General features: G+C 39.1%; 1 protein-coding gene across 2 annotated transcripts in view; it reads right to left on the bottom strand.

Annotated features, from left to right (window-relative positions):
- The window catches only part of JAKMIP2 (janus kinase and microtubule interacting protein 2), a 176,626-nt gene that overhangs the window by 34,368 nt on the left and 127,763 nt on the right, over window positions 1-14,495 (bottom strand). The window contains exons 6-14 of one of the 2 annotated variants that reach the window (XM_055141451.1): window positions 14,162-14,308; window positions 13,170-13,310; window positions 11,656-11,712; window positions 10,682-10,801; window positions 9,410-9,538; window positions 7,792-7,875; window positions 7,053-7,115; window positions 2,044-2,142; window positions 536-634 (exon numbers count right to left, since the gene is read on the bottom strand). In XM_055141451.1, coding sequence (XP_054997426.1) covers window positions 536-634; window positions 2,044-2,142; window positions 7,053-7,115; window positions 7,792-7,875; window positions 9,410-9,538; window positions 10,682-10,801; window positions 11,656-11,712; window positions 13,170-13,310; window positions 14,162-14,308 — 939 coding nt within the window. The remainder of the gene's footprint in view (window positions 1-535; window positions 635-2,043; window positions 2,143-7,052; window positions 7,116-7,791; window positions 7,876-9,409; window positions 9,539-10,681; window positions 10,802-11,655; window positions 11,713-13,169; window positions 13,311-14,161; window positions 14,309-14,495) is intronic. The other variant, XM_004618166.2, reaches the window with a different exon arrangement.

The following is a 14,495-nucleotide window of genomic DNA, read 5'->3' on the forward strand; positions in this document are numbered from 1 at the left end:
CATAGAGCAATCCTTCTGGTACACAGCTCTACAATTCTTGGGTGTAAGTCTCGCATTCTGTTACTTTTTATTCCACAAATGAGTGCAATCTTTCTATGTCTGTCCCTCTCTTTCTGACTCATTTCACTTAACATGATACTCTTCATGTTAATCCAGTTATATGCAAATTTCATGACTTCATCCTTTCTAACAGATGCATAGTATTCCATTGTGTAGATATCTATCTGGTATAGTTTAAATAGGTTTCTTGAATTTGTTTAATATTTCTTATCACTAAGTAATTATCTGTAGCAGTATGGGTTCTGTATCATTCTTTTATATTATTTTGTTTTAAATAATCACAGATTCCTGTATTCTTTGCTATTATCATTCATACTTCTCACATTTTATTTCAGATTTTACTGATTTTCCTATAAATCAGGTGTGAATTAAATATAATTTCTACATAGATTGTATCAAAGTGACATCAAGTGACCAAAAACAAATATCACGAGCAGATTCTTCTACAAAGGAAAAAAGTTTAACATGTACCTACCTTGACACCTTCTTTCATACAGTATATCTGTAGAGCACTCACACCGTCTGAGAATGGGTGGATTTGCAGATTAAATGGAGGAGATCGTCTCTCTCTTTCCTTAAAAATACAGTAAAGAATCAATGGGAAGTTTCAAAAAAGCCAGCAACTGATAAAACACACTAGTTGTTTGTGTTTATTGTGCTATTATCTATTTATCATGTCATTGAGGAAAGAAATTAAACTTAAGGTGTTCATGCTTTTTTTTTTTCTTTTTTCTCTTTTTTTTTTTCTTCAAGTGCTATTCAGGAGGTTCAGGGATGCTACCAGCAATTCTTGACCAACTAGGCAGGTGGTTTAAGTTCTCTATAGAGCTGCTAAGGTTCTGTGGTGCCAGAAATTATCCAGGTCACACTTAGTGGTGCTCAGAAAACTTCCAGGGACACACCTAGAGATGCTTGGGGAACCATGTGGTGATGGTAATAGATGGTAATAAGGTAAGTTGCATGCAAGACAGGTGTCAATCCCTGTACTATCTCTCAGATCCTTGTGCTTATAATTAATGGAAAAGAATTGACCATTCAACTGAGGTATTGATGGATTGTGTCATCCAGACTTGCAAATGTTTCACGATCAAAATATGAGAAATACTGCTGCAATTTAAGGCATAAATACTTATTTTTTAGGTTTTGTAAATCATCTAGTTTTGGCCATGAAGTTTTATTACAACTAGTGATTTTTGGCATATTGAATCCAATCAAGCTTTCTGAGGAAGATGTGGAGATTACCAAAATGACAACATTTCAATGAAGCACAGCAACACTAACTCACCCAAACCCCCCAAAGAAATTTTTGGCTGAATAATTAAGAAACCAACTTAAGTATTTTCTCATTCTTTTCATACCCACATACAATAATGCTCTAAGCCAGATTCTGCATAATATAATCAACATCTGATCTAACTGATGTATTCTACTTTAAAATCTTGGTCAGATTTCATAATATTTCCTAAAATATGCTAACTCTGCTTAGTCTTGGAACAAATGCATTAGAAACTGAAAAGTTTGCTTAAAAATACAATTTAATCGTAAAATATTTTTGTATGCAACACATTTTAAATTAAATATTTAATGAGTCAGAATTCAGTGAAGGATGGAAACAATGAAAAGCGATGGAATACTGATTAGGTTTAATATATAATAGTTAAATTATTTTAAATAGTATTCATTAGTTTTCTAAATGAATACAACAGTAGTGAAAAGTACAGAATCTGAACAACCAATTCCGAGTTACATCAGTGTTTTAATACCATTTAGTTATATGGGCAAGTAATTTACTCTGAGATGATTTCTAATATCTTAATTCTGGTTATGAGTTTCAAAGGAGAATATGGATCTGACATCCTTAATCCAGCATCTCACACAAAGAGCATGTTCAGTGCATATAAATGATTATGCTTGTTTTACTTTTTTATTTTTAAATTTTTTTGATTATGCTTGTTTTAATTATTATCATCATGATGTCCTTACTTCCAGTTCTAGGTTTCGAAATTCCAGCAGCTCATTTTGGTCTCTGGCATCTTGTAGTTCCTGTTGTAATCGGTGATTTTCTGCCTCCTGTTTTTCTATCTAATAAAGTAAATCCCAAATTAGGTCACCAGTGCAAATGGCATTTATAATTTTGCAAAGCAAGCATGGATAGCATTCATTCACTCAGTGAATAAATTAACTTAGAGTTCTATACCGTAAGGGAGGAAGGAAGGAAGGAAAGAAGGAAGGAAGGAAGGAAGGAAGGAAGGAAGGAAGGAAGGAAGGAAGGAAGGAAGGAAGGAAGGAAGGAAGGAGAAAAATGGAGGAAGACCTAAGTAGATGTGAATAAGACCTGGTTTTCCTTCTAGTTATCCATTGCTTGAGTTTGCTATGTCAGAAAAAAAGTGCTAGGTCACCTTTGGCCCCAGAGTATACGGAGGAGAATGACAGAGAGGAAAATAAATCAAGGTGGGAAGGAAGAAGAGAAAGGGAAATAATGGAGGAATAGGAGTCAGGGGACTTGGGTATACTGGTGAGGTGGGAGAGCGGTATAGCTATATATCCAAAGCACAGACTCAACAATACTGCAAACATGAGATCTGAAGTACAAGCATTGAACTTTGAAATGTGTCTGTCAAGGTGACAGGAGGGGGTAGGGGCAGACCTTGGGAACACTGGTGGAGGGAAGTTGACGTTAGTGGTGGGCTTAGGAGTGGAATATGCCTAATACTCAATTATCAATAACTTTGTAAATCAAAGTCATTTAATTAAAGAATAAAAATAAAAAACAGTACTAAAGAACAACTCCATTCATTGACACACAGACTAGAGGCCTTTTGAAGAGAATCCGAGAGCATGCATTATGTCCTGTTCATGAACAATGTCCTAGAACGTGATTTGACAGAAAAATTAAGGGAATTTTTCAATCTATTATTTCTGGTGTTACAAGATGTCAAAGAAATAACTTTCTTTTCTTTGGCTTTTTGGGTCACACCCAGCAATGCTCAGAAGTTACTCCTGGCTCTGCACTCAGGAATTACTCCTGGCAGTGGTTGAGGGACCATATGCGATGCTGGGAATCGAACCCTGGTCAGCCACGTGCAAGGCAAATGCCCAATGCCCTACCCGCTGTATTATTGCTCCAGCCCCAAGAGAAATAACGTTTAAAAACAGCTCTGATTAGACTGGCCCACATCAAGAAGAATAAAAGTGACTGGTGTTGGCGAGGATGTGGGGAGACTCTCCTTCACTGCTGGTGGGAATGCCGACTGGTTCAGCCCTTTTGGAAAACAGTATGGACGCTTCTCAAAAATTTAGAAATTGTGCTCCCATTTGACCCGGCAATACCACTTCTGGGAATATACCCCTGAGATGCAAAAAAGTATAGTAAAAGTGACATCTGCACATATATGTTCACTGCAGCACTGTTTACAATAGCCAGAATCTGGAAAAAACCCGAGTGCCAGAAAACAGATGATTGGTTAATGAAACTTTGGTACATATACACAACGGAATACTATGCAGCTGTTAGAAAAGATGAAGTCATGAAATTTGCATATAGGTGAATCAACAAGAAAAATATATTAAGTGAAATGAGTCAGAAAGAGAGGGACAGACATAGAAAGATTGCATTCATTTGTGGAATATAAAGTAACAGAATGGGAGACTAACACTCAAGAATAGTAGAGATAAGTACCAAGAGGATTACTGCACAGCTTGGAAGCTGGCCTCACATGCTGGGGGAAAAAACAGCTCAGATAGAGAAGGGACCACCAAGAAAAGGGTGGTAGGTGGGCCCACTAGGGATGGGAAATATGGGCTGAAAATAGACTATAGACTGAACATGATGCCTACTTAATACTTCTGTAGCAAACCACAACACCCAAAAAGAGAGAGTGAGCAAATGGGATTGCCCTGCCACAGAGAAGGGGTGGGGTGGAGGGGACTGGGTAGGGGCGATGGGAGGGATGCTGGGACCATTGGTGTTGGAAAATGGGTACTGGTGGAGGGATGGGTATTTGATCATTGTATGACTGAAATGCAAGCATGAAAGTTTGTAAGTCTGTAACTTTATCTCACGGTGATTCACTAATAAAAAATTAAAAAAAAACCAGCTCTGATTATAAACAAAACTACTGAATTCCAATTAAGTACAGAATAAAGTCAAACTCTTCTAACAGAATTTAACCCTCTAATATTCTCGTTACCACCTAACTTTTCAGTTTCATTTATTGCCAATATCATCTCTAAACTCAGTCTCATGTGAACACATATAAACAAACACACACACAAATCTAGAAACTCCAATCTGTGACCGACAATCCCCTAAACTCTCTATGTGTTCATAGCTCTGTTCAATTCTTTTCAATGTAAGAAACTCCTACATGTCCTTGTATACCAGAGTCATAAGTCTCCCCCAAAAGTCTGCTCTGGCCTACCCATTTAGAAGCAACATCTTTTTCTTTTATTTTCATATAGGCTTTCTAACAGTGTTTTACAGACCCTTTTTTTTAACCCCGTTTTTTTTTTTTCTTTTGCCACACCTGGTGATACTCAGGGGTTACTCTGGGTTCTGCACTCAGGAATCATTCCTGGTGAACCCAGGGGATCACTGAGATCTTGTGGAGTGAATCGAGGTCAGTAGCATGCAAGGCAAGTGCTTTACCAACTGTATGATCTCCCCAGTCCTATCTCCCCAGAGCCTTTTTTTAAAAAAAAAAAAAATTTATTAGTGAATCATCGTGAGGTACAGTTACAGATGTACAAACTTTCATGCTTGCATTTCAGTTACAATGATTGAGTACCCATCCCTCCACCATTGCCCATTCTCTACCACCAATGGTCCTAGCATCCCTCCCCCCACCCCCACCCTGCCCCCCCCATCCCACCCCGCCTCTGTGACAGGGCATTCCCTTTGGCTCTCTCTCTTCTTTTGGGTGTTGTGGTTTGCAATAGAAGTATTAAGTGGCCCTCATGTTCAGTCTATAGTCTACTTTCAGTACGCATCTCCCATTCCGAGAGGCCCTATAAAGCCTTTCTTATAGAGACTCATAACCTGATGACGCAGGAAATCACGCTAGTCGAGTACAAACATGTCTTGATTATATACAGCATCCATGTCTACCAGGGATGAAAAAAATCTTTCTGACCTGCAATATATTATGGATTGCTTTTGCTACTAACTGTGCATGTTTACCTTATGTAAGTCCCAAATAATCAAAGGCAAGGGAAATTATAATGAAAAACATTTGGTAAAAAAAAATGTGGTAACACTTATTTCTGTGCTCCTTTGAGACAACTAAAATTCTATTTTACTGATTGCTTTATGATAAAAAAAACATAGGAAAACATCTTGAGAAAATAGTGAGATATTATGTGACATCAATTAATGTCATCAACTTTTTTTGGAGGGAGTACATTCAGCAGTATTCAGGGCTTATTCTTGGCTCTTTGTCCTAGTATTACTCCTGGCAGTGTTCAGGGACCGTACATGGTGTACAAATGAATGGGGTTGGTTTCATGTAGGGTAAGTGCCTTAACTCAGGTACTGTTTCACTGTCCCTTGATTCAGGATTTTTTTTTTTTGCTTTTTTTTGGGTCACACCCATTGATGCACAGGGGATACTCCTGGCTCTGCACTCAGGAAATACTCCTGGCAATGCTCAGGGATCATATGGGATGCTGGGAATCGAACCTGGGTTGGCCGCGTGCAAGGCAAACGCCCTCCCCGCTGTGCTATTGTTCCAGCCCAATTGAGGATTTTTTTAATGTTTTGTGAATCAATAATTTTCAAAGTTGGTTTGGATCAATAAAGAGATTCTACTGCTTAGAATCTTGGATTTGGAGGACCAGGAGAAGATGTTTCTGGAGATCCATGCCTCTGATGGACAACAGTTTGATTTGGGGTTCATAGATTGCAATTTATAGGTCAGGACTAATGTCTTGTGAAGTTTCTTTAGGGATCCTAGACCTTTCTGTGAGTCCTCATTTTCATTCCAACCACATCTTTTCATGTCTACATCATCATCTCTTATTATGCAGAAATTATTAGGATGTTCTAACTTGCCAAAACAGGGAGAAAAAACAAATACCTCTTGCCTTTCTTATGTTGCCAGGATGTTGAAGGCAACTCTATGGTATATCAAGTCTATTCAATCTTGGTGGAAATAAAAATACATTAATTTATATGGTTATCTCATTTGGACAAATGAAATAACTGTATGCTTTCCAATTCAGTTTTTGTTCAGAGCTACATAAGATGCTTTGGAACCACCTCACCAGATTTGGGGAAGCTAAATACCAAAGAAAAAGCCAGCGTTAGTTTTAACATGATTTCTTTTACATTTAATTGTACCTAAACAAAAGATCTTTGTCTAGATAACCAAAATAAGTAATATCTATTGAGCCTTAAGTATAATTTTTGCATCTTGATTTGTTGAACAGTCTCTGTACATAACATTTTGGATACCATTTTTAAGAAGTTCTTCCATTAATATATATATATATATATATACACACACACACACTGCTAAGCTTAGCAAAAAGCATACAAGAACTTAGTCTATGCCATGTTGTGGCATAGGTTTGGAGCCCCTTCCTTACACAAAACAACAGATACTATTCAGTGTGTTTTGAAGATGGACAATCACACAGGATGTGTGCACGTGTGGGTGTCTATATATATATATATGCATATATAGGATATATAGGATATATACAATATATATATATTTGTTAACTACATATAGTTAACAAATCTCAGTAGGTTTCAGGGATCACATCCTTCCCAGCAGGTACAATGCCCAGCGCAGAGCCATGCACACGTGCCACTTAACTGATGGTAATGGCAATGACAGGGATGCAGTTGCACACGCAGCAGAGGAGAGCACAGTGCCGGCAAAGCCAACCCTTCCCCGAGCCCCTGTGCCACTCCTGAGAGGACCCCCTGCTGCTCCTGGATCTCTCATCGTTTTCTCCTCTACCCCACTAGGGTGTTGCGACCAACATACCTTTTCTAAAAGCTCCTGGTTTCTCTTAATGAAAAGTTGCTTATCTTCTACCCAGTGTGAATCCTGTTTGACAAAGAATATGGCGCAGTCAGCATTTTGGAGGGGCACGAGAGAGCATGTGTTGTCACACTACTTTGCCAGAACTGTCTTCTTTTCACCCAGTTTGCCTTGTCTGCCAAAGAGTGGTAGGTGCCCCCCATTCTTGCCAGCTCCCTATTCAAAGTTGCCAAGAAAATTGAACCCCCTTCTCATTGTCACTCACTATCTCTGCCTTTTTCCAGGATGAATAATCCAGGACCAGCCTTCTGGGGACTCAGAAGTGACCACACAGGCAAAAAGTGAAAAGGGTCAGAATGCACACAGGCCAGATACATATGGATGGAAAACATTAAAATGCAGAACCATAAATGTAGCAGAGAGGCAAAGAATGCAGCTGGAGGTAGGGTCCTTGTCCTGATATTTTATGACAACTTTAGATTATAATATAGGGTTCCTTTTTTTTTTTTCCTTGGGCACTCCCTTTTGCCCGACTTCACTTGTTGCACTGTAGCTGGGTTCACATTCTGGCCAGAAAAACACCAGGGACAGAGACATAGAGCTGAACATTCTGACAGTTTGAGAAAGGTCACTATGGCGAGCCAAGCCATGTCCTGGATGCAGGCCCATGCACGGGGCCATCTAGAGGAAGGTCAAATCCAATTCTCTGCTTGTGGAGAAGGGCTAACAGTCAAATGCCTACCTGCCCCTTTTGAGCCAGGGTTGCTTCCAGATCTTCAATTTTGGCTTTATATCTTAGCACCTCAGCTTGGAGTTGTTCTTGCGCCTGGTAAAATCAAAATTCCAGAACTCAACAAGTGAGTACAACAAGAAAGGATTTCTTATAACTTGGTGGTACTTGGGGACCTTTATGGGATACATTTGGTGAGGTTTAGGAGGCTATGTGGTCCTGGAGATCCAACTCAGGTCCGTCTGATCTCTTTAAGATCTCCCTGCTCCTCACAACTGATTCATGCAAATATGTTTATTCACTGATATGAACATGCATATTCATGTAGACTGCCTTATCTGTCAGGGGAAATACATGGGGACCCCCATGCATGCTAATCTTTGCAAGACTTGGTCAGATGAACTGGTGGTTCAGCGCTAGGCGAAGGATGCAGTGCTCTGAGCTCCCACTGGCTGGGAAGCACTCGAAGTCACAGCTGGTGATGCATTTGAAGCCATGTAGTACCAGAGATAGAAAACCCAGGTGCATGTACTCTCTCTTAACTGTTGTACTCTCTCCCTGGCCCCATTTTATGCCTTTAAAAGATATATTACTAGTATCTACTATCTATTCTTTTCTACAAAGTGACCGATAATAGTTGCTAAGACACTCCTCAGATTATTGTGGACTCTTTAAATACAAAGCAAGAAAAAAAAAACTGAGTGGTCACATTTCTTGGTCAATGTACATGAATCTGTGGGTCAGGCATACCATTCTGAATTTAGAGGGACTAGGTTCATACTCTAGATTTAATGTAACTTGGCTACCAATGTTAGCTTTAAACAAAGGTGTACTGGATTCCCATTTAAAGCTAACAAAGGTTAGCTTTAAGCAAAGGCATACTGGAATCCTATTTCCTCTTTCATTTCCCACTACTGACATAACAATCATAGGATTTTTAGGATTATAAAAATATTGTATGTAAAGTCCTTATTGCTATAACTAGAACACAGCAAGTACTCGTTAAAAGTTAAGCAATAGCACTACGTGCATTTCATTTTGGTTTTTGAAATAAGCTTATGAGAGGCAGCTGTGACGTACAGGAAAGAACATCTGACCTAGTAATATCTGAATTGAAATTCCAGTTTTCCATTAGCTATGTAATCTCAGGCAACTCTATGAATTTCTCTCGCTCTTAAATTCCTCTTTTCTAAAATGTCTACCTTAGGGAGTTATTATATGCATTAAATGATACTTTGTCAGTCAAAGAGCTTGATAAGCAGAAAAATGTAATGCTGTGAATTTATTAAGAAAATGCCTAACTGAATGCCTACTGAAAGATAAAAAACTCTTTTTCTCTCCAAGTAAAAATTTAAAGAAATGGATTGTCAAATTTCAATATGGTGTGCCTTTGAAGATACACATTTTCAAACAGAAAGCATAAGAACTATGCACTTAACTATCTTTAAAGAAACAAAACATAGATCTAGCTGGTTCTACTGTCTCTAGATTCTAGATTAGTTGACATAAAAGATAAAATGGTTCAAAAGCTGCAATGAAGAGAAGCACTGGGGAAGGCTATCCTATTGATATTTCTACATCCAAAGTACTTTAGGCTATGACGGCCACTAGCAGGCCAATGTATACTGACCTTGGCTTCCCTTTCTGCATCAATGATGCCTCCAGTCTGCTCCTGCAGGAGGGCATATGCTCTTTGGAGGGCCTGGTATTCTTTAGTTAACTGTCGAAATCGTAGCTCAGATTCTTCAGCAGCTAAACTCTTAGGTTAAGAAAATAATTGTGTTATGTTCAGTTGTTTTATGCATTATGAAATATTAATGTGAATACTTTAAAGAGAACTTAAAATACTTAAAAAATTATTTGTATTCTTTGTATCATTTAGGGGTCCCCATAAGCAGGGATTCCTCCCACAATTCTTGGTCCACGGGGCTTGCAAGTTTAAGGCAAGAACCCTAGGTCATAGTGTTGCTTGGGTTCTCTGGTGCTGGAGATTACCAGGCCACATGCAGCAATGTTCTCAGACCTCCAGGACTGCACCCATCAAAGTTAAGGGGATGACGGGGTACTGGAAATAGAATGAGGTTTGGCCACACATAAGGCAAATGCCTTAACCCCTGCACTAACTCTCTGGCCCCTGATTGATTTTAAAAGGTGTGCATGAACACAATACTGTAACATTTTTAAGATGGACATTGTGGAAATATTTATTAACAAAAGAAGCAGCTAGTTATTCATGCATTTCTGAGTTGAGCTTGAATTACACTCAATTTTTGATCTAGATGAGAAAAATTTAACCCGGGTTCTTGATTCAAATTTGAGGAAAATATCCTTCAAAATTTGAGTCTCATGTTTCAATATTCATATCGACCAATTGCTTCCCCAGAGATATTTTCAAAACATTTTGCAGTTTAAGGTTTTTAAACTTCAGACATAATACAATAACTAAGATATTTGGGGGAAAAGGTAGGCTTAGAGATCTACCCAAGGTGCTAAGTTAGGATATCTAGGGGAGAAAGTCCAGGAATTTTTATGGTAATTTAATTCCAAAATTATTCTATGAGGGTGGTGTACAAAAGCACACTTTGCTAAACACCATCTTATATTGTATCTGAAAGCTTGTACTTTGGTTCATGCCTTCCCTATAAAAGTATGATGAATAACTAGGAAGACAAATAGCTTTTATTTTGAAAGAAGACTTCAAGATAGAGCTGAAGTCTAGAGATATTTCTAAAAGAGTGACATGAGTAAGTGGAGCATTTCCCAGGAGGTTACAAAGTCAAGTGTGCTCTCAAAATTGGCCACTACTAAGAGATTACTTTGTGCTGTTCAAAAAAGAGGTAAGAGCAAAATGCTTATTCACTCATTTAAAGCAAGATGTAGTAAGAAGATTAAAAGAACTTACTTCATCCAAGTCATCATCAGGAGTAGCTGGTGTCCGGTCTGTTCTAAACGAGGCCATGGAGGATGTCTCTGAATCCATCGAGTCCTCATCATAGCCAATAAAGGGGTCCAAAACAGGCCTCTAATGGAGTGAAAGTAGACATTTACTGGCACAACCAAAAGTGAGAAAGTTGATATATTGGTGAGAGATAGTCAACTGGAAAATGTGCAAACAAACAGAAGTGGATCACTCATGCGTCACTGACAAAATAAAAATTGGGGATACGAACACAGCAGCTCCACTTCTGCTCTTTTATATTTTCCCGTTCTGATTATTTAAAGGAAGAGGTGTTAATTTTGCCTTTTTCTAGAAACACTGGAACCTCTTGACATTTTCACTTTATTCAGTTTTAAAAATGTATCAGGTAAAATCCATGGCAGTCAAATGAAAGAAATTTTCAGATTGTCAAACTCTATTTCCACATCAAAATCAAATTATACCCTTGATTAAAAAAACCAAAACCAAAAATCAAACAAGTATATAAACTAAGGAATAAACTATATTGGATATTTGTGGGTAAGAATTAAAAACAAAAGTGTACTATCAATTACCGGGTGGATATGAGATGCTAATATGCAGTGGGAGAGATAAAATCTTTGGCATTTGCTTGAAAATTGCTCAATTTTTCAGACAACCCTGAACACATCCTCAATTCCTCAATTTTTCAGACAACCCTTTTCACAATAAACAGCCCATAACCATCTCTACGCAGAAAGTCTTACTAAAACAAACACTTTCACGCAAAAATATACAAATGTAATAATTTTTGGACTTTTGAGGAATGTCAAGAGATTTTCTTCTAGCAAATTAGATTCATGGCTTGCTTTAGTTCAGGGACATCTGATTTATCACATCTTTGCAGAAGATTCCTTGGCAAGTCTCACCTGTCTGACTGGGTATGAGTCAGAAACCTGATAACCTAGTTTTGTCTTTACCTTAATTGGTTTGGAACTTCTTCTATGCTTTCTCCTACGGATGAGCTTTTCTCGGTCCTGGAAAACAAAGGAAAGACTTTTCAAATCTACAGTTTGTCCTGAAGTAAGATTAGTCATTCACAGAATAAGGACAGGCCAAAGGTAAAACATCAAAGCACCTGAGATCTTAGTTCACCCTTATGGATAACAATAGGTCTCAAGGAGCAGGATTATCGTAACTGCTCTAGATACTTCAGCAGGCCCAGCGGTCAAGGTCAAGAAAGCAGAACTGGCATTTTCGCTGCTCTCTAACTATGATTGCACTATAGCATTGTCCTCCTGTTGTTCATCGATTTGCTCGAGGGGGCACCAGTAACGTCTTCATTGTGAGACTTGTTACTGTTTTTGGCATACTGAACATGCCGTGGTAGTTTGCCAGGCTCTGCTATGTGGGCGGGATACTCTTGGTAGCTTGCTGGCTTTCTGAGGGATGGAGGAACCAAACCCGGGTCAGCTGCGCGCAAGGCAAACGCCCTGCCCACTGTGCTATTGTGCTATACTGGAGGGATAGGCAAGATAATAAGAATAGTTTCTTATAATATAAAATACCCAGGACTTGGGGCCAGAAAGATTGAATAGTAGGTAGAGCACTTGCCTTGCTTTACAGCCAGATTTAAACCCAGATTTACAACCCAGAGAATCCGGCAAGCTACTAAGAGTATCCCGCCCACATGGCAGATCCTGGCAGGCTACCTGTGGTGTATTTGATATGCCAAAAACAGTAACAAGTCTCACAATTGAGATGTTACTGGGGCCCGCCTGAGTACATTGATGAACAACAGGAGGACAGTGCTACAGTGCTAATTATGATGCTGTTCATTAATTAGATGCGGACTGTATGTGAGACACTGAATTTTTGGGTAAGAGGAAGAACAAGGCCTTGTTACTGTTGGCAAAATAAATCTCTGAATCTCAGAATCTTGATACTGGAAAGTCATTGATTATGAGATACAATTATGATTATGATAGCTCATAATGAATTTGAAAGGTTTATTCTCATGTGCTTTGTACTTATTGTGCTACCAAATGAACAGATGGTTAGCATTGAAAGGTTACAAAAGAATTTAATAATAGAAAATGTTTTGGAATGAAGTTTATTTATCTATGTAGCTATGGGGATCACATTCATAGGAGCTTAAGGGTTACTCTCAGCTTGATTCTTGGGGTTGCTCCTGGTCCAGCTGTGGGGAAGCTTGTTGTGTTGAGGGCCTTTGTCATGCAAAGTCCGCACACTGTCTTTAGAGTCTTCTCCAGGCCCTATGGTTTAGATTTTTTGGGGGGGGGGGTCACACCTGGCAATACACAGGGGTTACTCCTGGCTCTGCCCTCAGGAATTACTTGTGGCAGTGCTCAGGGGACCATATGGGATGCTGGGAATCGAACCCGGGTTGGCTGCATGCAAGGCAGACACCCTACCTGCTGTGCTATCGCTCCAGCCCCTACGGTTTAGAATCTATACAATGATCAAGACGTACCCTTGTGAGTTCATCAATGATGTTCTGTTGCTCAATGACCTGAAGTTTTAGAAACTCTGTTTCTTGCTCTTCATTAGCTTGGTCAAGGTCATTCAAAGATTTTAATTTCTTCAAGGGTGGGTGGGATGTTATTTTTTCTCTCTGGGTTTGAAAAGAAGAAAGTGCAGGCACAGGCTATAAAAATCACAAACTTTAGTCATTTAAATATTTCTAGAAACTTTCTGAAGCTCCATCTAAATTTATGAAAGCTGCTTTGTTTAACTATGCACACACATGACTAAAATCCATTTTTTTGTGGGGAGATGGGGGACACATGCAGTGTTCTGGGCTTATTCTTGGATCCTCACTCAAGAGTCACTTTTGGTAGTGCTTGGGGTTCTATGTTGGGTATCAGGGATTGAACTGGGATCAGTCACATGTGAGATGAGCACCTTACTTACTGCACTATTTCTCCAGCCCTGACTAAAATTCTCAAGTCATTTGATCTGTTGCAATAAATTAAAATCAAGGGGAATGTCTGTGGATCGTTACAGTGGCAATAGGAAGTCTGGTGATGAGCACATTAACATGTCACTTATCTATATATAACATAAATGATGGGGTCTTTCTCCCCGCCACTACAAAAAAGTCTTAGAATATGAAGGGTCCCTCAAGTACATTTTTATAAAGACTACATTAGAGAAATTCTTGGAAGGAAGCGTCTGTGGTTGAGGAGGGGGATGTTGGAGCTTTGCTTCTCTATTTCAGGGCTTTTGGAGACCGTACAGATTCCTGGAAGCACTCCTACAGTCCTGCAAATTTAGAAACCACAGAGAATTCAGAGCCAGCAACCTTCTCTTGCTTTCATCCTTAAAGGCTCCTTGCTTACATAAGGGAAAATCTTAAACTCGTAAATAGCATTGCAGTTTAAAAATAGATAAAATACAATACGTCAGGTTCTGGGAATAATACGTGGGAGGGAGCGGCAGTTCTGCCGTGTCTGGGACACACACCATTTCTAAGTTCTCCTTCGTGATGGCTTTCAGTTTCTCTTCCATGCGCTGCAAAGATACCATCAGTTCATCGTTTCTCTTGGCGAGGCACTTGTTCCTTTCCAGAAGAGGTTTACACTGTTTTTCAGTTTCCCGCACGCGTTTTAACTGAGAAGACACAAGTTAGAATTCATTTCCTGCATTGAAGAAGACGATGGGGTCACTTTCGAAAGCTTCACTATGTGTCTGAGGATGACCACAGACGTTTCAAACCTTCATTTACCAGGCTTGGGTTTCAGTTTCCTCTAAAGATTTTCCATCAGTCTCAGCCACACTCACCTTCCCCTAGGTTACC

This window comes from Sorex araneus, chromosome 6, assembly GCF_027595985.1.
Source record: "Sorex araneus isolate mSorAra2 chromosome 6, mSorAra2.pri, whole genome shotgun sequence".
Classification (NCBI taxonomy): Eukaryota; Metazoa; Chordata; class Mammalia; order Eulipotyphla; family Soricidae; genus Sorex; species Sorex araneus.